The sequence below is a fragment of the Leuresthes tenuis genome, unplaced genomic scaffold (assembly GCF_036924035.1).
Source record: "Leuresthes tenuis unplaced genomic scaffold, fLeuTen1.0.hap1 SCAF_4, whole genome shotgun sequence".
In the NCBI taxonomy this organism is placed as follows: Eukaryota; Metazoa; Chordata; class Actinopteri; order Atheriniformes; family Atherinopsidae; genus Leuresthes; species Leuresthes tenuis.
The window spans coordinates 14,202,327-14,225,339 of record NW_027325358.1 but is presented as its reverse complement, the minus strand read 5'-3'; the positions used below and the strand labels follow the sequence as shown (position 1 = coordinate 14,225,339).

Genomic DNA, 23,013 nt, shown 5'->3' with positions numbered 1-23,013 from the left:
TGTTTGTCACAGACATGTTGATTATGGCATAATGTGGTAGTACTTTTAGGTTGGACAAAGGCTACTCATTCTGTTGCTAATCATGTGTGTGTGTGTTTTCAAGGAAGACCTTCTTAGATTGGATACCAGCTGCCACAGAGGATTGAGACTGTGACAGTGAAACATGTATATGAGATTTTCAGGCAGATGTCAGACAGACAGAAGGGTTCCTTAAGAGGACATACAACTTTAACAGGATTGGAAATGGTAACGACCAGCTGTAAGTGGTAAGAGCAAGCAGGGGATGAGAGTCAAAAAGGAGACTACGGAGGGGTGGCAATGCTAGAAGTGTTTTCTTTTAGCCACAGAGTTGACCAAGAAGACATTTTCGTTTGCTGCACCAGCTTAGAGGAAATGGATAAGAAGGATGAAATAGATGAGAAAGAAAAGGACGGAGCTTTGGGATTGAATGAAGCTGTTTAAACATGTCATCAAACGCTGGAGGCACAGCAGGGGGCCTCGGGATACACCCGTCTGAGAGATGGGTGGTGTGGATGTGTGTGTATAGTTTTGTATTGGCCTAATAAACCATCCATCTGCAGGGAGAGGAAAGCAGTGGATGTGAGTAGTGGGGGTGTACCCACTCCTGACTAGTGTTCTTTTTGCTCCATATTTACACCCATTTCAAATGCACAGACCGACAGGCGCACGGTCCTGCCCAGAGGTTCTTTGATGCTTGTCGATAACGCTGCGTGATGATGTCATACGGCAGAGAGCAAGGGAGGGAGGCATGATCAAAGGAGAGAGGGAGGGATGAAGACGCAGGAGAGGATATCCAAGACAACAACGGGACAAAGATGGCGACTGCTTCTGCAATGGGACGTCCACTGGCGTCAACACCTCCGAACGACCAGGAGGAACCAAGGCCACACAGCAAGTGTATTCCATTCCCTTATTCTAACAGGATGACCACCAGTATTATACATATGAACCTCCACGCCAACCTCAGCCTTCTCTACCGCCAGGCTAACACGGTAAGCTCTCCGTCTACCTTTGCCTTTCCTCCGCTGCCGTTAAACCTCCAAACCCTCAACACCCCGATGTCTAGTTACCATCACTCCATCCGAAGTATTTATCATGAGTTGCCATTCTTTTTGATTTCACATTTTCTACCCATTTTCCTTCTTTTTCTTAGCCCTTTCATCATGGTCTTTTGCCTGTTAATATAGGCCTCTCTTTGCCATCAAAGGCAGCACATCAATTGCCTTGACTCCCAAGTGTATGTGTGAGGGTGAAAGGGAGAAAGGGAGAGAGGAGAGAAAAGAAAACACCATGTACCAAAGATCAAGGCAAGCTTTCATGCCTGTTTTGGCCTTAGTTGGGTTTTGCTTGCAATCATCTTTCCATCGCCTTTCTCTACCTCTTCCAGCGCTACAGATGCTCTCCGAACCCACTGATAATTCCACCGAATCCTCCGAATTCTGCACTCGTTGAAAGATGAAATTAGACGCTTGTATGGGGAAATGGAAGCAAAGACATTTTTTTCTGGTTTTCTTTGAGAATATTCTGTAGCTTGCGGGCTCCTGGGCCAGAGCTTTGCCCCAGTGATGACAATACGTGAAACAATATTTGAATAAGCAGCAGGAGGGCAGCCAGCTAATCCACTGTGGCTAATCCAGTATTGGCGCAGGCCATATTGGTAGCTGGAGTATTCAGCCCCATCACAATACACATCAGCAGGACGCCATGGCAGATATACTGACACTCTTACTACAGGCATGGCTGGGAAAGGCCAACAGATGGATGGATAAATAAGAAATAGATGGATGAATGAAAATACTAATAATATACCTGTTTTTTTTTTAATATCTTAGTGTACTTGTGTAATTCAATTGGAGAATTTTCAGACAACAAAAAAGACAGGAGGCTCTCAGAGGAAATACGGGCGAGATACTTGAGGTTCAGCTCACAATGTCATCCACAGCTTTATGATAATGTTAATGTCTAATCTCAAAGTAAAGGCTCAACATTAATACATCCAAAGTGCTGATAACACCTTAATCAAGACATATTGGCCATATAGGGTCCACTGTACAAGTGTTATTCTCCTGTTGAGTTTTTTTTGTTTGTTTGGGTTTTTTTTTTTTGTAATTAAGCAAAATACATGTCTCCAATTAATATTCTTAAAGAGTTGGGGTCTGTTTGTATTTCAAGACATTTATAATGAAGATTTCACTCTCACTGTGAGGATCTAAATGGGTCATTGTGCTGGGAGGCCCCCAAGAGATAAGCCTGTTTCTGACAGGCCTCCGTACAGACGCCGAAATCTGCTGTGGCAGCTGGAACAAAGGAACCCCCTGAGCTGGACCAGTTCGCTGACAAAAAGCCCCGTCTCAGTAGTCCAGGGGGCTGCCTCAGTTTAAGAGTTAATAAACTACTCTTATCTCCCCTGGAATAGTTTAATTTCATCACATAACTGACACCATTTAAAGGGTGGTTGGATGGTGGAAGCAGCATCATCAATCATTCATTGTAACAGTGGCAGAGTACACATGACAGCAGAACACGCCATCATCTGTTTATTAGTCCAATCAGTGCATGGTGTGCCACACATGGCACACTTGGAATAAAGCAGAAAAGTAGGGCTGTTGTGTACTGTGAAACTTATTTAGTCATTACAATATTGATTTCATTTGGCACAATTTTCAATGTTTTAACTTACAGTGATACATTCACATGGAATCTGTGTGATTTGAGGATTTTTATAATTCTCCATGTAACTTCATTTTTTTACCCCCAATTAAAACTATTGCTGAGGGACAATTTTCTTACCTGAATAGTTGTTCAGAGGGTGGCTGTTATCAGGTGTATCAAAAATCAAAAAGGAATAAATAATGGCTAAATACTATGTGTATATTTTACTTTGAGCTCCACTCTGCTCTTTCCTTAACTATGATATGGTACAAAAGACCCACAGCTTAGTATGAGCAATTAAAAATCCTCAGCATCCCTGTGTGGCACAATCGTGTGACGTGTGTTGTTTCATAGTGATAATGCAACATATTGTTGTATGTCCAAGTCCTGATGTCAAAGTACATTTTCACAAAAATAATTAGCTAATTTGCCCAATTTGTCCATGACCCAACTCTTATTCATCATGCACCGATTCTGCTCATCGCTTGCTCATCTTGGATGTGTGTCTGGCGTGATCTGCACATGCACATTGTTCCACACAAAGAAAGACGTGACCTCACACAGCAAAGACCAGGACCTCAGTGGAGCGCAAACAAACTACAGGCTCACAAATCAACAACACCTGAAGCTGTTCAATCCTGACATCTTCAAGAAGATAGATAGATAGATAGATAGATAGATAGATAGATAGATAGATAGATAGATAGATAGATAGATAGATAGATAGATAGATAGATAGATAGATAGATAGATAGATAGATAGATAGATAGATAGATAGATAGATAGATAGATAGATAGATAGATAGATAGATATAGATAGATAGATAGATAGATAGATAGATAGATAGATAGATAGATAGATAGATAGATAGATAGATATAGATAGATAGATAGATAGATAGATAGATAGATAGATAGATAGATAGATAGATAGATAGATAGATAGATAGATAGATAGATAGATAGATAGATAGATAGATAGATAGATAGATAGATAGATAGATAGATAGATAGATAGATAGATAGATGCGGGGTGAGAGCCAGGTGTATTGGTGCCCCCCTTGTGTGATGACCTTTCTTCAGCGAAGAGCTCAGACCTCTACAACACACACATACATAGAGGAGATTCATTATAGATTCATAAGTAGCAACATGCCCCCAACACTTCCACACCAAGACATCGTAAAGGTCAAGTTCATCTTCGTCAGTATTCTCTCTTTGTCTCCCTCCCTCTCTCCTCATTGTCTCTGGGGGCACCGCAGCAGCAGTAACAACACCAGCCTGTTGCCACAGGAAGCTGTGAATGCAGGTGCTGTGTGTGTGCGTGATTATGAGTGCGTGTTGAACACTGAGAATATTGGCCAAAGCAATGTGAATACATTTACATAATGAAGTGTGTTTGTCTTGGCTGTAAAGTCTGCCAATCAAGCATGTTGTCATTTTCTACACAACCTGCTGCCCGTCTTCATTTCTGCCCCCTGAAAGGCTTCTCTGGATCTCTGACTGAACAATTTCACACTGATTATCTGTTTAAAGACATTTTGATTGTTTTAAACATGCAGGGCTAATAGAGTTTAGGGTGAAAGTGTAAGAGGTTACAATGTTTTTCACCAAGTGTCATGGGATTCAATCGCACCTATCTAAAAGGTTTAAGATATTGAAATAATAATATTTTGCATTGTGACTCAAGATGTGGGGAAAAAAATCAAACTTGATATTATAATCGACATATGGAAAATTATTTTTGGGGTTCTAGACTGGCCCTGGTGTGCAAAATACAACAAGAGAACAGAAAGAGACCCATACAAATGAGAAGCACAATGTTTTATCTAAAAAAAATTTCAATTTATCATTTACAGCTTGAACCTATAAACACCTTTTCAACTGCAAGTCACCAAAATCAGTAATACTGCTGAGGTGATGATTTTATAGGTTCAAGAAAAATGTCTTATCTGTCAGATACATATTTTCATCTTGAGTTACTGTCATCTAAATTTTGTCCCATCAGGATTGAGCCGAATAAATATTTTTGAAAATATTGTGTAAATCCAGCTGAATTCCACCTTTATCTTCAGCTGTTGTCATACTCATAGGACTGTTCTAGTTCACATTTCTAGCTCTACTGTATTAACATGGAGCTGTTGCTCTTTACCAACCCATTACCATGGTGACTCGCAGTATTTGAGCTCTGTTGATTTTTTTTTTCTTTCTCTGCATTGCCCACACACACACTCACCTCAGAGTGAACATACTCAGAGCTGATTGAAGTAACACTTGAGTCCATCAACTCAGAGTTCAGGGTTGCACTCATAAACTCGTAGGTAACACATGAGAAGTGGACATAGTCAAACATTCTCTGACAGTCAAACATTGTCAGACATGAAGCCATTGTGGAATGAACTTAAACTGCAATAACACTGGACTCAGAACATCTTTGACTCCAATAAACTCCCAATCAAAAAGCATCAACTACTCAGATGAAATACTGAATCAATAATTACTTTTCTGATGATTTACGGAGTTAATAACATTTTTCAAAAAGTCATCATGGTGTCATTCATTAGATTTACTCCTGATCAGTGTGTCCCCTCTGAAAATTAACTTTATTTAAGCCTCAAAGATACATACTTTTGTCCAATTAGCTTTCAAGCTCCACCCCCTTGTCCAAATATAAACCTAACTCACAGAGAAAACTTTATATGTTTTGAATGCTCTTGCATGATAAGTGTATTAATGCTATACATCTGTATACATCTGTAAAATGTAAAGCAGCGACGAAACAGTGACTAAAGTATGGTGACTTTAAAACATCAGCGGTTGGGACAGAACTGGAACTCAGTTGTTTTGCTTGACAGTTCAGTTTTAGCTCCATTCCCCAACCCCTCTGACCTCCAAATTACAGACTTTATTGTACATGGACATGAAATTCATCATTTGTGCCTATTTCACATACTCCTCTGAAACCAAGCTGCGACCTGTGGCTGGTCCATCAACTCCATCCACATCCAGTTTGGCCTGTCATGTAGTAAGGTCACATTTGAGTGGATAAAAAAAATCCTGCCCATGTCCAAGTTGGCCCCTTTTTGTCCAAAAAGGTAAAACTTCAAGTATGCAACTGTCTGGCCTGCGAAATACCGAGATTTGTTTTATATTGAAAAGCTGTTGTTTCCTACTGTGTCAAACGTCTGCCATACATCGAGAATCTCAAACAAATAACTTTGTCAGTCATCACCAGCAGTTGTAATACTGTGTTTAGTAAAAGTTGACAGCTGAGAATACAGCTCGTCTTTTTAATTTGTGACTCTAGCTCAGCCTGATAAAACTGCGGGCATCTGGATGGAGCCACAATTGTGTTGCTACCTAACACGTCTGTGTTGAGTTAGAAACCCATAAAGAATGACAAAGTATTGCTAGAACTCCTACGGCGATCTTTGATAATGAACAGAATTCTTAAGGTTATGCATTTATCAGCATTGTTAACTTCATGGAGAATTCCAACCAAATGCATTTGATTTCACTGTAGTTAGGTTGTGAGAAGAATAAGAGTAAGAAGTTGGTTAATGTCCACTGCACATTATTGATTTTGAGCTACATTGTTGCTGTAAAACCAGAAAGCAATTCTGTTGCACAGTCAGTTCATTTCTGTGTACCGTTATTATTATCACTGCCACTATTTTACAGCCTCAGGTTGTCATGGAGAAGAAGTTCATCCAGGATTGGACAGAGGTGAGGACATGTGTCTGGTCCCAACCTGAGCCACCGGATCCTGACCTCTTGCTCATAGGACAACCAGCCTGACAGCAGCCATGGTGAGCTACTGTACATGATAGGTTTTACAGGCAACATTTCAGAGGGCAAATCTATCCAAAATGAATGCACCACAGTTTAGGTTTCTTGTTTGGACTGTCACGATTCCGCCGATTATCATCTGTGTCATTTTTTATGTGTTTCTATTCTGACCTGGTGAACTTTCTGGGATTTTCTAGGTTTCTGATACACATTCAGATCAAAACCACCTGGATGTCACATTTAGTCACTAATTAACTGTTAGAGTACAAACTCCAAGCTTAAGTTGTTATAGTAGGTCAGGTGCTAGTGTATTACTGCATGGTCAGATCCACAGATTTAGGTGAGTGTGGTCTGTGTAAGTACTGCTGATTATTGTCATGGAATCAGGACTGCATTAGTTTTAGTAAAGAAATGATCCATTTTAATCAAGGCTCACTTTTAAGCTTGGAAACAACAAATTCTGCTGCTCGTAGAAAGTGAAAATGTTAACATCTTCTATTCCATATCAACCAGACTAGGTAGTTAATTAGTAAGCTTGGCAACAGCCTCTAAATAAGCTTTAAAGTGTTTTATTCACATATGTTTCTTATTTCTATGCTTTCTTTAGTTGTTCGTTTAATGGAGGATTTTCCAAAAATGTTTTATAAGATGCATGCTTATCACATGTAAAACTAAGTCACATGACAGCATTATTCATAAGCACAGGTGTATGTCAGATATTGGTCATGTCAAATTAAAGGCGTGTTTGTGACATGCAAATTAAACACCATGTGATAAGTCTATATTTCGACATGTGTTGTTTTCGCACTCATCATATGTCTAACATAACTTTCACTTCCCACGTCTGTTAATATTGAACGGCCACCTCTCTGTTTCTCTTTCTTTCTCTCCCTCCCTCTAACACACACACAATCTGCTGGCAGCTTCGTGCTCCTGAATGACTGACAGTCCGGCGGAGGAGAGTGACAAGGAGGATGCTCAGGTGGTGGCAGCAGCATGCTCTTTCTGTTCTGTCATTCTCTCTGTTTGATGGTACAGCCTGTTAGATCTGAGGACCGGTTAAAAATCCTAGAGGTGAGTCGCCTCCTTAACATTTAAGTTGCTTTAGATTGCTTTACCGTTCAGACCAGTTGAAGGAGCAAAGTGAGCGCTTTACCTGGTCATATTGTCTGGTGCACCAGTGCTGTTCCTGTGTTTATCCAGTGTTATTTTTCCATCATACGAATCATTATTTATTTATCTATTATTACGCTTAATGACAGTGTGTTATCCAATTAGGTTATAAAAGATTAAGTAATAACTTCTGATTAGTGTCTTTAGAAATGTTCCGTTTAGATTGCAAATCCTTTCACATTGTCAAATTATGTAATGACCTGTTCTTGTCGTTGGGGGCGCTGTGTGGTGTATTTTCGCAACCTTGACATAGAACTGTAAAGGATAGAACCGATATAATGACTTTAAGTCACATACATTTACAGAGAGTAATGCCTAAAACCTTAAACTTTGGGAACATTTTTTGGGGGGAAGTTCATACCCCGTAGAAAGAGAATTTCCTCTCGGGGATTAATAAAGTATCTGAATCTGGATTTCAATATATGTTACGTTTTATTTACTGCCTAATGGCTTCTTTTTATTCCATTTGCTGATAAACACATGTGATTTTAATTGTAAGTCCAGTAACCCAGTATTTTAACATACATGTTAACATTGCGACAGAGGACAGTCATGAAGATTTTTTTTAACACCGTGCCTTTCACAACTGTGGCCTGTACGTGAACATTAATACATCTTAATGGAAATAAGTACCCAGAGGATGTGTGTTTGAAAAAAAAAATGAAAAAAATGCCCAGTCCCAACTTGCTGATAAAGTTTAAGATAACCTCATGAGTAGAGTAATTAAGTTAACATTGCACCACACTATTTATGCAACTCCTCCTTCATATATGAATGAAATACAAAATACTACAGTGAGTCAAACAACACAATATTAGCAGAACAGTTCAAAATAGTATCTCTTCAACAAACATTGACTTTAAAATGCTGCTTCAATGACAGTGCTTCAGGGAAAATTGTTTTGTTTTTTTTCAGATTAGCTATTCCTTGCTGTTTGCTTATACATTGCGGTTTTAGAAGGTACTAAGTAGTAACAGGTTGCATGTAATGTGGACAACAAATTACATTATAACCTGCCGAGATTACATTTGAAAATAACATTCTTCTGTCCTTATTCTAACCATGTCCTCTAACCATTAAAACATTTCTTAACGATATGAAAATAACCTATCAAAAGCGTCAATTTAAATGAGATTTTTCTTTGTTTAATGATGATTTATTCACAAGGGTGTCTAAAATCACATTTTGAATAAATACTCTTCCTGCGTTACAAGGTCAGTTCTTATGGTGACCTTTGATTAAAAGCAGCAGCGACACAAAAGAAGAAGCCCCAAGTGTTGTAAAATGCACGCAGCACACAGAATACATGCAGTGCATTTCTGGACTGAATTAGTTCAATTGACCAACGCAAAATTCTTAGTTTGTTAAATTCAGTCTATTTGCATTTATTGAAAATGTTTTATTTTGTTTGTAATTCATTTTTCTACATTATCTAATATTTCAATAATATGTTTGATTTCCAGGATACCCAAAAGTAAAAACTCAAATTGATTACGTTATCAAATACAATAATAACCATGTAATTCATATTCAGTTAACGGCTACATTTCAGAGTTCTCAGACCCAGCCCTGATTGTTACCTTTACTTTGACAAACTTATAAAGAGTGCTTTCTTCCAGGCTGAGCTCTTCGTGACACTTGGTGCTTATTGCTTCTATCCCCTACAGGTCTATAAACGTACTTCATTCCGTACGCAGTCGGTGTGGACGCACGTAGTCTCTCGCTCTGTATTATTGCTCTGAAACTAACCACCATGGGGAGTTAAGGGCAAGGCGACGGGATATTTTTTATTAACATTTAGTGACTGAAAGCTATCCTTATGCTGCGTTTCGGAGCACATTGTTCGCGCCAGTATCCCCAATGCAGCGGATTAAGGGGAACGGGCTTTCAGAGACGGTAGGACCAACACTTTTAAGGGGAACACGGGACGTTAACGCACCTAGCTAAACTAGCCAGCCAGTAAGCTAACAAACTAGCTCACCCACCGAAGCTAGCTGGCGCTGCAGCCACTGGAGTGGAAAACGTGCCCTCGCTTTCTTGTTTCGTTTGATCTCACATCGGGGGAATTGTTGGGGTCTATCATTCAGAAAGTTTGCGTTGTTTCTGTGGGAGTTTGCTCGGCACGAGTAAATGTATAGCCCACGGTTGTGTTGAAGTGTTCTTGCACGCAGGCCCGTCTTGTGTGGCTGTAGAGTTTGTTGCTGTACCCATCCCCCACCGTCTTTGCAGGCCAAGATGAATGAGATTCTCACTTCAAAGCACTGGCATTGCTGGTGGCATTGCTACAAGGCTAGCTAGCTGTCTTAGCTTGTTCACACCAGTTGATTGTTTAGGAAAATTAGGTTTAGCTGCACGAAGTGCGAGTTTTAAGGGCTGTTAGCATGAGTGAGTAAGCTTATTGATAAACACACGACCAAAACTTGATGGTGAACTTAAGCTTGAAAACTTGCATACGTTGTATTCAGTTGTTTTTGGTCACTCTTAAGTCTTGGTTCAGTGTCGCTGACGGTATGCAAAACAATTAAAATGTAGTTGATGGCATGTTTATGCGCCATATTAGCATCTGATCAACTGTTGTCGTTTTTAAAAGTGTGCTCTCATTTTTACCAACACTTACCGGCTTCTTTGTGTCTACTTATGGACTCTTATTTGATTCTGTGATATTTTTAACATGTATAATGCGGATGTGTTCGTATGCGTGTGTGCCTGTGTTTATTTTGGTGGTCTGATTTTGTGTAGCGCGTGCAAGATGACTTACTCATCATTATCATTTTACAATTACTGTTTATTTCTGTTGTGTCGACTCACATTGCTGCAGCTAACTGCTGTTCCTGTTTCCATTCTAGGGTGAATTGTTTGCCAGCAAAATCATTGCTAGAGGGGAGCGTCTGACCTCTGCCTTGTGCAATCAGAGACATGAGTGTTGTCAGAGAATTACATGGGATTGGATACAGGGGCGGTGGAGGGGTTGTGGCCTCTATGAGCGGCCCTACCCACTTTACCGAAGATGCCCCACGACCTCCAGTCCCTGGTGAGGAGGGAACTGATCTGGACCCCCCAGTCCAGTCAGTCAGCACCCGTCCAAACACCCTTTCACAAAGTCTAGGCTATCCTCCGTCTTCTAAAATGGGGGATTCGTCAAGTTACACACCGTCGTCATCATCTGCGACCCCACGTCGCCCTGATCTGGATTTGGGATATGAACCTGAAGGCTCAGCTTCTCCAACTCCCCCTTATCTGAAGTGGGCTGAGTCGCTACACTCTCTCCTAGATGACCAGGAAGGCACCCAGCTGTTCAGAAACTTCCTGAGCCAGGAAGGGTGTGCAGACCTTCTTGACTTTTGGTTTGCATGCTCAGGGTTCAGGAAGACGAGCCAGGAGAAGAGGGCAAAGCTGGCCAAGGCCATCTACAGGAAATACATTGTAGATGGAAGTGGGATTGTCTCCAGGCAGATCAAAGCGGCTACCAAGAGCTTCATCCGAGACTGTGTGGGAAAGCCTCAATCAGACCCTGCCATGTTTGAACAGGTGATTATAGCTTATCATACAGGTTATCAGTAAAGGTTCCTATAAGAGCGATGTATTATGTTGGCCCTTGGAGGATGGAGGCTGGAGTTTAACCATTGAAACGGTTCAGTTCTGATGTGGTATTTTTGATTCATGTAGACACGGTACCCAAGTGAAACTGAATTGTGTCTGTTTGCAAGACGATGCATGACACCCATAAAATTAGACAGTGGGCTTTGATGGCTGCACTGGACACAGTCTGACACCCCCCCCCCCCCCCCCCCCCCCCCCCCCCACCCCCATCTTACATCTTGCTAGTACACAAGTGTTATAAGCCTGTCAGCGTTTACTGAGAACTGAGGGAAGCTTAAAGCTATGTCTGGTTTCACAGTCGAATAAAGCCAGCCTTAGAACAGGCAACAAATTGTATACAGATGGTGTTTTAAAACATGTCTGATGCAATTTATTTGTAATATAAAGAATTTATCGTGTGAGTGTACATATTAGCTGCAGAGAGTAAGATGTGTGAGGAGTTAAACAAAGGTTGCTTAGTTGTAAAAGAAAAGATGTCAAAGTTTCGGTTAGGAAACTGCTACAAAATATTGTAAATAAGATAAAGTTTTAGTTTGGCTTACACTTCCTTTAGTGTTCCTTACATTCTTTTAACCCGTGTTGCCTTTATTCTGCTTTCCTTCATGGCTCATTTTTGATGCAGTAAGTCCCTTTGATTTGATTGGGGTCTTTTAGGAGTCCTTTATTCGCCCTTCTCCATTATGATCACAGGAAACAGAGGCTAAAACAGACTTTTAGTGAAGAAATTTCACCTGCAAAACAGCCTAGGTAGGAAGGTAGCATGCCCACCTTAATCAACTGAGGAAATGAAGATGTGCCGCACACTGCGAGACGTCTCAGACTGTGACAAGAAAGTAGTAAATCTGAACAGTTAAATGTTAGTCTCTGATTATTTCCCAGCTATTATTTCTGTTGATACGGCTGCATGAAATTTCATGCAATTCAATTCGTTGTTGAGCCTCCTGAGGCTCTTCTTTAACAGTTAGCAGTGGCGATCTGACAAGGTCGGACATGATCATGTGTACACGTGGTTTACAAGACGGCACAAGTCTGAACTTTTTTTTAATCGCTCTAATTGATAAACACGCACAGTAGGGATGGGTGTTCATGTGATCTGCTCCTTACAGTCGGCACTCAGAGTGCAGTGTGTCACTCACAGTCCTTTTGAAGCATCACCTGTTCAGTAAGCTTAAACGGGTAGAAAAGGGTTTGTTTTTTTTTTATCCGCTGCTTCCATTCATCACCTGTATGTTTCACACAACCACAGCATGCGGGAAATGCTCATGGATTTTGGCGACGTGACGTGTGATGAGAAAACTCACTCTCAGGGCTTTGGTGTTCTACTTAATTTGCTGTACTGTCCAGTTTGCATGATTGGCAAATACGGTGCACACCATGGCTCTTTCAGCCGCTGTCAGGGGTTTACCTGCATGAAGCCATTAGGAACATTAGAATAAGAGTGATAAATTTACTGAAAACACTCCTCTTTTACGGTCTGGATTGAATATTAGCTGGGTGGTCGGTTGTGTAATTTCAGGTTGTAATTGTGTTTGTCTGTACTGGGTCTGTTTGACAAAAAATCTAATTATCGCATTTGTCCGACCAAAATCAGACATAAAACATGTTAACACGTAAAACACGCCAACTAAAGCACCCATTTAATCGCTTCAGCATATTTACTCTGAACTGGATGCAGATGGACCTCTGCGCATGCATTAAGAATTCTTTTTTTTTTTTTAGGAATAGTAAAGTGTAAACTTATATTAGTACAGTTGAATTACCAATAAAGCTGCTCACTTTCACCTATTTTTCCTCTTTTGTCTGACAGCTTAACAAGTCAGATTAAAAATCACTGAGACTTTGTGTCAAGTTAAATTTAATTATTTTTAAACTGTTGCTCTGCTCTAATAAAATCCTGGTTCTATAACTGCTGCGTCATCTTAACAAATCACCATTCAAGTAACCAAAAGACCGCGTCTGTGCAGTGAATTCGGCTGTACTTGCATGTATGATCTGCCATAGAGAAAGTTAGACGCTGCAGAAGGTCTTGAACGTTCTCTCACACAGTCCACAGGCAGTAGCTCAATTCCCCCATACTGCGCATGTATTCATGGGCAAAAACGGTGATCAAGTTAAATAGCACACTCGAGCTTAAATGGTGTAAATGTAGTAATTGAGAACAATTGAGAAGTAAGATCCATGTCAACAACTTTGAATCCCCGCATCTTTGCTCGAGTCTAACATTAATATCAGCCATGAGTGGGCTGATTAAAGTGAAAAAATGGAATCAAATTTGAACTAACTCTTAAGTCCATGTGTGTGACCACGTTGTATACCAGGCCCAAACAGAGATCCAGGCCATGATGGAGGAGAATACCTACCCTTTGTTCCTCAAGTCTGATCTGTATTTGGAGTACACGCGGACAGGAGGAGAGAGCCCCAAGCCTAATCCCAGTGATCAGAGCCCTTCATCCGGGCCAACCAAACCTGTGCCTGGGTACCTGCCTACACTTGCTGAGGATGAAGAGTGGCGGTGAGTTGAGATGAGCTCGATTCTAATATTCTTAAGTCTTGCACAAGGTCTGTGTTTGATGTCTGGAATGATTGAACCGTGAAATCCACCGACTGTTTTTTCTAGTGGTTGGGATTTTTGAATGATGGAATGTGACTGTGATTGAATAACCAACATTAATCTGATTTTTAGGTGTGGAGGGGGAGGGGGGGTTAGGGAAATGGAGGAAGAGAAAGACGAGGAGTGTGGCGATACACCAGCTGAGAGGCTGACTCATAGCCTGCTGATGCAGACGGCACCACAGAGAGCCACGACGAGCAGGAGGAGGCAGGACAGCAGGGAGTACAGGTGCGTGTTGTCGTGCAGCTACGGAGCAGAGCATGGCAGCTCAAATTTGATTCTCTCTTGTGTCATAATGCTGGTATTGAATTTTTTTTTTTTCATAATAAACTGAATTAACTCGTTCATTAAATGAATTGTTGCGTGATCAGAAAAATAACCCAGTATGTTTTTAATTGCGCATTCTTATAATGCAAAACAAACGTGTGGACGTAAAACGGGAAATAAACGGTTTAGTTTGGGGGGAAAAAGAGACGAAACGGACACGCACCCAACATGCTTTCAACGTTTGCCTCATTTTTTTTGTTGGAGCGGAAGAATCACAGTGTCTCGATCCTTCCTCAGGCCGTGGAGGGAGCCGGTAAACCCGTACTACGCCAACATGGGCTACGCTCGGGCTCCAGCAACCAGTGCCAATGACAGTGAGCAGCAGAGCATGTCGAGTGATGCAGACACACTGTCGCTGACCGACAGCAGTGTGTAAGTACACACAGGGCATGTGTTCATTACTTCCTTCACACCTTTTATTATTTCAGTTACTTCAAATGAACATGCTAGACCTCTAGGATTAAGTAAGGGACACTTAAGAGCTGTGGTAATTGTTCTTTTTTTTTTGTGTGTTTGCACACAGAGACGGTATTCCTCCCTACAGATACCGGAAGCAGCATCGTAAGGAGATGCATGAAAGTGCCAAAGCCAATGGCCGTGTGCCCCTACCTCATATACCTGTGAGTACGGATGCTAAACACACCGTTGGAGAAAGTAAAAGTGAACATTGTCCAACTTGGACGAGTGTCTCTTTCAAAAATAGCCAACTTATTTGAAAGTTGCCACTCGAACAGGGAAAAGAAATGACTCTTTTGCCATTCCCCGTTTCTGCTCCTGTTCACTTTCTTATTGAAGCGAATTATAGATATCAAATGTACTTTGGAGCTTCTTGCATTATGTTTATGCGTTTGGCAGACGCTTTTGTCCAAAGCGACTTATGACTCACATGACTCTGCGAGAACCTGCGTTCATTGAACTTTATTTGGTGAAACGCACCATGTGACTTGTGTGCAACAATTTATCACGTGGAAAAATTTTTTTAACATCATTGTTTATTCTGCTTTAAGGAGAGAAAGTAGATGTTATATGTAATCTTTGTGAAATAATCATTGTAACAAGACAGAGCCATAACATGTCTTTTGGGAATATTTCATTATCGTGTCCAGAAGTTGAGATTCTGGCCTTTTTTCATTTCTGCCCAGGGACTTTCTTTTGCTCCTCTGTAGTTCTTCCCAGTTTTCGGTTCCCTCCTCATTCTTACTTTTCCCCATCTGGAATGTGTTGCTTTACAAGTTTGGAGTGTAAATCTTGGCCGCAGATGTGTGTAAGAATTTATTGATTGCCATTTTTTAATGAATTAATTCATTTTTGTCTTCGTGCCTTTCATAAAGCGCACACATCGCATGCCAAAGGACATCCACGTAGAGCCGGAGCGGTTTGCAGCGGAGCTCATCAGCAGGCTGGAGACTGTTCTCAGAGAACGAGAGGCTGAGGAAAGGCTCGAGGAGAGGCTGAAAAGAGTGCGACTGGTGAGTGGGCGACTGTATGGGAACTCTCTGTGACGTGAGGGAAGCTTCAGTCTGGCTGATATGATTTTCCTTGAAAATGCGCACATTGGGCATTACGGTGTGAAAGTCAGTTTTGCTTTCCAGTCTCCCACGAGTTGGTCATTTTTTTTTCTCTTATTTTGTTGTATATTATGTGTGCAGTCTGGTTTACAGTAGTGTTTACCTTTGTTTTGACAGGAAGAAGAAGGGGACGACGCTGACATCTCCATAACGCCCTCCATGTCCTCTCATACCATACCACTCCCCCTCCCCACGTCATTTCCACCTCTATATGGCGCCCGTTATTCAGAGACCACTGCTAGCACAGGAACAGCTGCCACTTATGGCGGCCTGGTTGCCATGGAAGATTCCCATGACGACGACCCAGAATCTATTTTAGACGAGCACGTACAGCGGGTGATGAAGACGCCGGGCTGCCAGTCGCCAGGGGCAACCAACAGCACCTTAGGAGGAGGAGGAGGTCGGCACACTCCTCCCAAATCATCGCGCTCGCCTGATGGAGGAATCGGGCCACCTCACTACGCCCCGCACAGAGGGGGAGGTCACAGTCTGCCTGCAGCTGGGGTCAAAGGTAAGCGCTGTGCCGGTGCGTAGACAAATGTCCGTGGGGTGGGATGTATGAGAGCCCGACCTCTCAAACGGACCTGTAGCTTACAGTGTGGAATAAAACTTTGTCGGTTTACTGGTGAGCACGTTTGGCCACGAGAGGAATTGGATGCAGGGTTGCAAAAATGTGTAACCCGATGGGTCGTTGACTCAATACTGCTTGACAATGAATGAATGAACGTTTCAGTGTGCCCACTTTCTAAAGCAATAGTTAAAAATGCAGCCTGTAAGCCACTCTGCCACTTTGTGTGGCTGTAGCTGAAGTGCACTCGCTCCTTTCACTTGTGGCTTCTCTGCTCTGTCTGTGCGCTGTAGATGAGACCTGCTCTCCTTAAGGGTGTGCAGCAGCGACGAGAGACAGTTTTGGGCACGGTAAAAGCAACAAAATGCAGACTACTGAGCCGGCAGCTGCTGATCTGTCCATTAATAAGCCAGTGGTGATAAGTGACAGACCGGCCGTGGGAAATTAAATGTGGGCTTTCCTTCAATCCTTGAGTCGAGCAATCGTGCATATAGCCGTGTTATAGCTCATCTGTGCCATTTAACTGGCCCACCGTCCTTGTAAATGTATACAAACACGAGAGCGGAATTGAGGTATTGATTTAGTTCTGTAGTTGGCCTGGATGAGTAAAACATTACAGCATGTGTAGACCACTGAGGCTCATTCGGGTGTAGTTGTGCGTATACAGACAGGAGTGATTCCATTCCACAACTGCATTATCAGGATGTGTTGGGCCTGTTTTGAGAAGCTTGATCTAGTACGATTTCAGTCAGACTAGCATGTATTTTAAAGGTCGGTTCGTTCGGACTAAGATTTTGTGTGTGTGTGCCATATAAATGGGCTTACTGTGTTCTTTCTATAACTTTTGTATTGTTCAAACAACATGAAGGATGGTTCATGGCTTTTATGTTTTTGATGGGACTGTGACGCTTAGGAGGTAGTGAAATATATACACTGCAGTCCTGGTTTTAATACTAAAATAATTGCGATTTCATAGAAGTTGGAATCTTGCGAAGTATCATATTTTCCGGATACGTTTTTTCCATAGTTTGGCTGGTCCTGCGACTTCTAGTCCGGTGCGACTTGTATATCAAAATATATATAATATAACATGTTTTTAAATGTAAAATTCATACTGACTGATATGAACCAAGGAGTAAACATTGCTAATTGCGGGCTGCAAGCGAGATGGCCAGAGCTGGAGGAACGAGTCCCCAGGTGGGTGCTTGAACAACGTTCAGCCGGGAGAGGCTCGTCAACGGTGCGGTTACGTCGCCACGCCCTGTTACTTGCCAAGGAGATGAATATAAATGATTTTGCAGGCGGGCCTTCTTGGTGTTACCGCGTCACGCAACGCAACCGCCTCTCTATCAGAGCACGGACTGTGGTGTGTCAGAAACTGCCGGCAGACTTCCAAGCCAAGGTCGACAGTTTCCATGAGTTCATTGAAAAGCAGGTAACTGAACACAACGCATCACCGGATCATATTATCAACATGGACGAGGTCTGTTCTTGGTCTTGGATTTTGTGAAATTAAATTCTAAATAAGTGCGACTTATACGCCGGAGCGACTTATAGTCCGGAAAATACGGTAACTGCTCTGTTGCAAGTGTTGAACTGAGCCTCGGTTGCCGTGTTTTTTTTGGACTTGAATGTAGAATATCTTTAAGAAGGGCTTTCACCAATTAACATCTACTGATTTGCCTCAGGAATGCATCACCATAAGCAGTTGTTGCACCACAGAGGAAGAGAAGGGCAGGAGGAGGCAGGCTCTAGATCTCAGGCCAACTTCCTGTGGAATGGAGACCCAGCCAGTCAGTACACAGGAAGAAGAAACTATGCTGATGGAGCTGGAGCCAGCACTCTGGAGGGGATGGGTTACAGGTATGCATGCATGATTAATCCACAGTAAAATGTAAATGGTAGTTCATTCAGATGGCTTTAATTGGTTTACGTATATGTGTTCATTCTACAGTAGTAAAGGCAGCACACTATCGCGGAGAGGTTGTAAGAAGACCTCTGAGACATCAGGCAAAGGTGATGAGAGTGGGCGTGGCCTGGAAACACAAGTGCCAATGGAGGATTTGGAGAGAAACCAGAAGATCCTTCAATGGATGATGGAGGGAGACAGACAGAGGAAGAGCTCTCATGGGTGAGTAATAATTCATTGTTAATGTCAGAATGTAGAATCAGGCAACTTGTCCGACATTTTAATCTGTTCATTAAGATTTTTTTGTAGCTGAAGATGTTGAGTAGACCTGTGTTGCCTCACTCCTCGTCCTCTTGGCTTCATGTGCAAGAAAAGCCACTTTCACACACATACTGGAATTGCCATGTTTGTAAAGAAAATGCTGTCATTTCCACACATACTTTTTGCATCACATGCTGCCTCCCAGACAGCCGTTCCTTCACACCTCCTCCCTCGCATATTGAGCCAGGAGAGCTCATCTTCAGCAGAAAGTCTCCCACTGCGATGGGTTAGCATGAACAGCAACTGTGAATAAAGACCAAACCAAATTGCCAAAGGTTCTCCTGAACGTCTCCAGTGTTAATGTGTGAAAGCAGCAAAGGATTTGCATCGATATCATATTTTTGAACACTTCTATCTCACTTCTTTTTCGGTTAAAAAAGGATTCTCTTATTCAGAAATTCTGTCATGTTCTTTTTTCTTTTTTCCTCCTCAGTGGCAGCACCAGCAGCTCCAGGAGGACAGGAACCAGCAGCGAATCACCGCGTCCGACATCAGTGGAGCGGCCCGGAGCTGTGCATCCCTGGGTCTCAGCCCAGCTGCGGAATAACCCCTCTTCTGTGCCCTCCACTATCCCTGGCTCCTCGTCCACCCAGGTCCAACCATCACACCCTTTCATCCAGGACCCCGCTATGCCTCCCAACCCAGCTCCCAACCCCCTCACTCAGCTGGAGGAGGCTAGAAGGAGGCTAGAGGAGGAGAGGAGACGAGCCGCACTACTGCAGGCCAAGCAGAGGTACATGGCAAAGTCTTTTTCTAGACTAAAATCACCTTTGTCCCAGCGTTTTATTTGCCCGTGTTCCTGGTTTTGAGATGGATTTTCTTCTATTTTAGGCATAAGTCTGGGAAGCGGCAAGTATGCGAGAACATGACGGTGGCGTACTACTTTTGTGGAGAGCCGATCCCATACCGGACATCAGTCAAAGGTCGTGTTGTGACTTTGGGCCAGTTTAAGGAGCTGCTTACCAAAAAGGGCCACTACAGGTTAGAACACACAGTATACATACATTTGAAAATATATATATATTGTGTGTGGAGGGGAAAATTTGTTGATGGTCACGTGTTTGTGTGCAGGTTTTACTTCAAGAAAGTGAGCGACGAGTTTGACTGTGGTGTGGTGTTCGAGGAGGTGCGTGATGATGACGCCATCTTGCCTATCTTCGAGGAGAAGATTGTAGGGAAGGTTGAGAAGGTTGACTGAAACTTGGGAACAGGAAAAAAAAAAAAAGAAACTGAAAGAGATTGTTTTAAAAAGAGGACACGACAAGAAAACGTTCAGGTTGAATAAAAACTCGCCTGCGACAAATTGAACGTCAGGAAGTAGAAAGATGGTCTCAGCAATGTGTGACAGAAGGGAGATTGTGCTGCATCGAAGAAGCATGAGTATTAAGGAGGTGGATGTTGTTGGTTTTTTTTTTTTAAATTTTCCTATGGATAAATGGATATCTGTGTCAGGGCCTGGATCAAACCCACAAAAAGTAAAGAAGCTCGGCCAGATGATACGGGAGTGGAGCAAAAGAACAAAAATATTTCACCAATCCTGTCTCTCATGGAGAGCTGTAAAAAAAAAAAAATATGTCTGACCAGTCTTCCACTTCTGCTGCAATGGATGGAAAAGGGTGAGGGGACCTCTGGAAGGAGAGACGATAAAGTAGTCTTCCACTTCTGCTCTGGAGGAGTCTGTCCTCCGCAGACCATAACAATGCTGCTACATTACCACGGAAACTCTTCAATCGGTGCTCGGGACAGTCAAGAAAACGGTTTTGTTCCTTTTATGGAGTCTAGTCTGCCTTTTGCTGTTTCTGTTCCTCATCAGCTGATGACAAGGGGAGAGGACGGAAGAAATCGGGCAGTGGAACTATCAACCTGCTCCTCCCTTCGTTGACTTCATGGCCTCAAAACAGAGAAACTTGCTCACCTTTGATTTGTAGACGTCACACGGTGATTTCTCACATTAACACCTTCTGACAACAGTTCTCTGCATAACTTGTTTACCAAAGCTACATATTTTTGATAAGACAAGTATCCTCACTACTTGTTTTCATTTTATTTGAATTGTGTATGTACAAGGCAGGTACTATTATTACAGCAGCTTAATTTTGTCATATCTCAATATTATATTATTGTGTATGTTTTGAAGATCGTTAATTTGTCATGTCAGGGCAGCCAATTTGTTTCTCCTCATTAGATCACATTACAGAACGTCACTTCTGGCATTCGAGTGTGGAGTCCTGTTCCTCTGAAAGATGAGTTTTAGCAGCTAATTTTTTTTTTTTTTTTTTTTTTTTTTTTTCACTCTCAAGATTCTCATATTATTTCTAACAGGTCTCTCTGTTCCTCTTGTGACTCTTTATTTTTTTCTGCTTCATCAAAAGCCTGTGTGTTAAACCCGGAGCTCATTCTGGGTGCCTGCCCGCCCGGCCAGTGCCATAACTCTCTAGAAGCTTATTCTTGAGCGTGTTGTTGAGTGTGAAAGCTTGTGTCCCTCTTGTGTGCCTGAACTCAGCCAAAGAGCATAACGTGTGTGTCCTATATGCCTACATGAGTGTCTGTGCAGTCCACAACTATGAAATGTTTTGTTTTTCTTCGTGAGCTGAAGGGGGGAAATGTACTTTCTGCAGAGTCCCAGAAGTAAAACATAGTCCTGCAACACTGAGTTAGAAATCTTAAATGATTCGTTTGACAATTTCGAACAGACTTAAAGTTGATCCAACTCTCATCTAAGAAGTACATATGAAGCCAAAGCCAGCAGCTCTCAGTTTATAGGAAAGGATGGAAAGTAGGAAACTGGTATTTATACCAGTCAATCTAACTAGGTTTGCAGCTTAAGGTTATTGTATTTTATTTATAGTGTTGTGTTTTTTTTTTCCATTGTTATTGTTTTATTATAAATTTATCTAAAAACAGCTTTTGTCTGGCTTTACAACATCTGTAAACCCAAAAGCGACAGACAAAAGGATTGCAGCTTAGAAGCTTGAAAGAAAGTACGGTCGCTCTCTTTCGTTCTGGACTAATTATTGTAAGGCACTCAGCTTTGGCTCTAGAAAGATGTTAATATGGAAAAACTAAAAGGTGCTGTTTGGCAGATTTTTTTGCTGAATCTGGACAGAACCAGGCATTCTGTCTCCAGGCAAGACTCTGGCTGTGGCTAATTTGTTGGCGGTTGAGGCTTCATATTTATTGTGGAGACATGAGAGTTGTTTTAGGTTATTTAATCTAACTGTTGTCGATTTATCAAAGAAACAAAAGAGGGAGAAAAAAAAAAAGCACATTTTAAACCGTGTATGACTTGTCCTTTAAACTGCTTGTATCTGTCTGACCTATACTGCAGTGAAAGCCTCGGTGCCAGAAAACCCTAAAGCACAGTGCCACAACTGCACTGACACACCAGCTATGTAAGCTGAATGTAATTATTATTATTATTATTTTTTCTTTTTAAATTTTGCCCACATCCTTAAAGGAATCTATTAGTCGGAGACATCATGTCTGACATCATGTCTGTCTTCAGGATCGAGCTCAAGCTGTTGGCTCGATCGTTGTGTGTTATCTATCTAGTTAATCGAATGTGTTCATCGAACGAAAGAGGTCTCGCAGGAATGTCGCAAGCAACAGTTTGTCCTGGGTTGGGCCCAGCAAGGGGAGCACAGAATCAGAGAACGTGTTCGTCCTTACAACCATTAATGCCTTCGATATGAAATTTAGATATGCATTTGTTTATCCAAAAATAAGAAAAAAATCATTTTAATAATCATCAAGCATGTGCTTTGACTGGAATGTTTCCGGATGAGTTGAATTCTCTGTTAGGTTTCCATGTTTCTGTGCAAGCCCCACCCCCCCACCCCCCCGCCCATCCACTTCCGGCTCGAACACTTACTGACATGTGAATGATAACTTTTCTCAAAGGTCTTCGTCTGATTCTGATGTGATGAACAAAACGACTTCATCCGCTGCGTTGTTGATTTGCGTGAAACACAGTGCCTTTTCTCATGTTATCTTTCAAATGATTTTTATTTGAGCAGTCCTTGCTTTTAATGTAAGTTTGCTTTCAGTCAGTCCTAATGTATCCTTAGCTGCACTCATGTCTTTTTTTTTTTTTTTTTTTTTTTTTCTCACTTCTGTTCGGATCAACCCTGTGCTGTAAATATGTACATTATCATTTCATACGTGTCTTCAGATCTGCACCACATGTCCATGGTGTTTCTGTTTTTCAACGCCAGATGTCACTCACTGTGCTGGTTCCACTTGTACATTTCTTTTAAAAAGGTACTTCATAATAAAGATGTTGAATAAACCTTTCTTCCTTTTTATTGTTCCAGTCGAAGACGCAGCCCTCGCACATTTCTTGTAGCCGTCCCTTTCAATGACTCCATATGTAAACTGACAGTGAGCCAGCATTTACTTATACTTGGTCTCAAGCCTATTCATCTATAAATGTAATTTTGCGTAATCTGGATCAGTGATGCATGTTCTTGTATT

The 23,013-nt window shown here is 41.8% G+C and overlaps 1 protein-coding gene and 1 long non-coding RNA gene across 4 annotated transcripts; both read left to right on the top strand.

Moving 5' to 3' along the window:
- Positions 1 to 821: 821 nt before the first annotated feature.
- On the top strand, positions 822 to 7,532 carry LOC140305028 (uncharacterized). Of its 2 annotated transcripts, none has more exons than XR_011915313.1 (3): positions 822 to 1,013; positions 6,362 to 6,483; positions 7,387 to 7,532. It is a non-coding gene; the product is annotated as an uncharacterized lncRNA (long non-coding RNA). The 2 variants fall into 2 exon arrangements; XR_011915314.1 differs by having other exon boundaries at positions 6,356 to 6,483.
- A 1,814-nt stretch (positions 7,533 to 9,346) lies between these two features.
- Positions 9,347 to 22,829, top strand: LOC140305734 (axin-1-like). Of its 2 annotated transcripts, none has more exons than XM_072384709.1 (13): positions 9,347 to 9,532; positions 10,483 to 11,164; positions 13,555 to 13,742; positions 13,920 to 14,075; positions 14,412 to 14,546; positions 14,698 to 14,794; positions 15,506 to 15,643; positions 15,860 to 16,253; positions 17,999 to 18,173; positions 18,265 to 18,441; positions 18,974 to 19,273; positions 19,372 to 19,521; positions 19,612 to 22,829. In XM_072384709.1, exons 2-13 carry the CDS (start codon positions 10,553 to 10,555, stop codon positions 19,736 to 19,738), a joined length of 2,649 nt encoding a protein of 882 aa, XP_072240810.1. In that variant the 5' UTR covers positions 9,347 to 9,532; positions 10,483 to 10,552; the 3' UTR covers positions 19,739 to 22,829. The 2 variants fall into 2 exon arrangements, with proteins under 2 accessions (XP_072240810.1, XP_072240809.1); XM_072384708.1 differs by having other exon boundaries at positions 9,348 to 9,532; positions 13,555 to 13,748.
- Positions 22,830 to 23,013: the final 184 nt, after the last annotated feature.

Coding starts and splice junctions, on each gene's coding strand:
- LOC140305734 (XM_072384708.1), top strand. CDS start 10,553: ATGAGTGTTGTCAGAGAATTACATGGGATTGGATACAGGGGCGGTGGA. Junction 18,174..18,264: donor CTGGAGGGGATGGGTTACAG/GTATGCATGCAT, acceptor TTCATTCTACAG/TAGTAAAGGCAGCACACTAT. Junction 19,274..19,371: donor CTACTGCAGGCCAAGCAGAG/GTACATGGCAAA, acceptor CTTCTATTTTAG/GCATAAGTCTGGGAAGCGGC.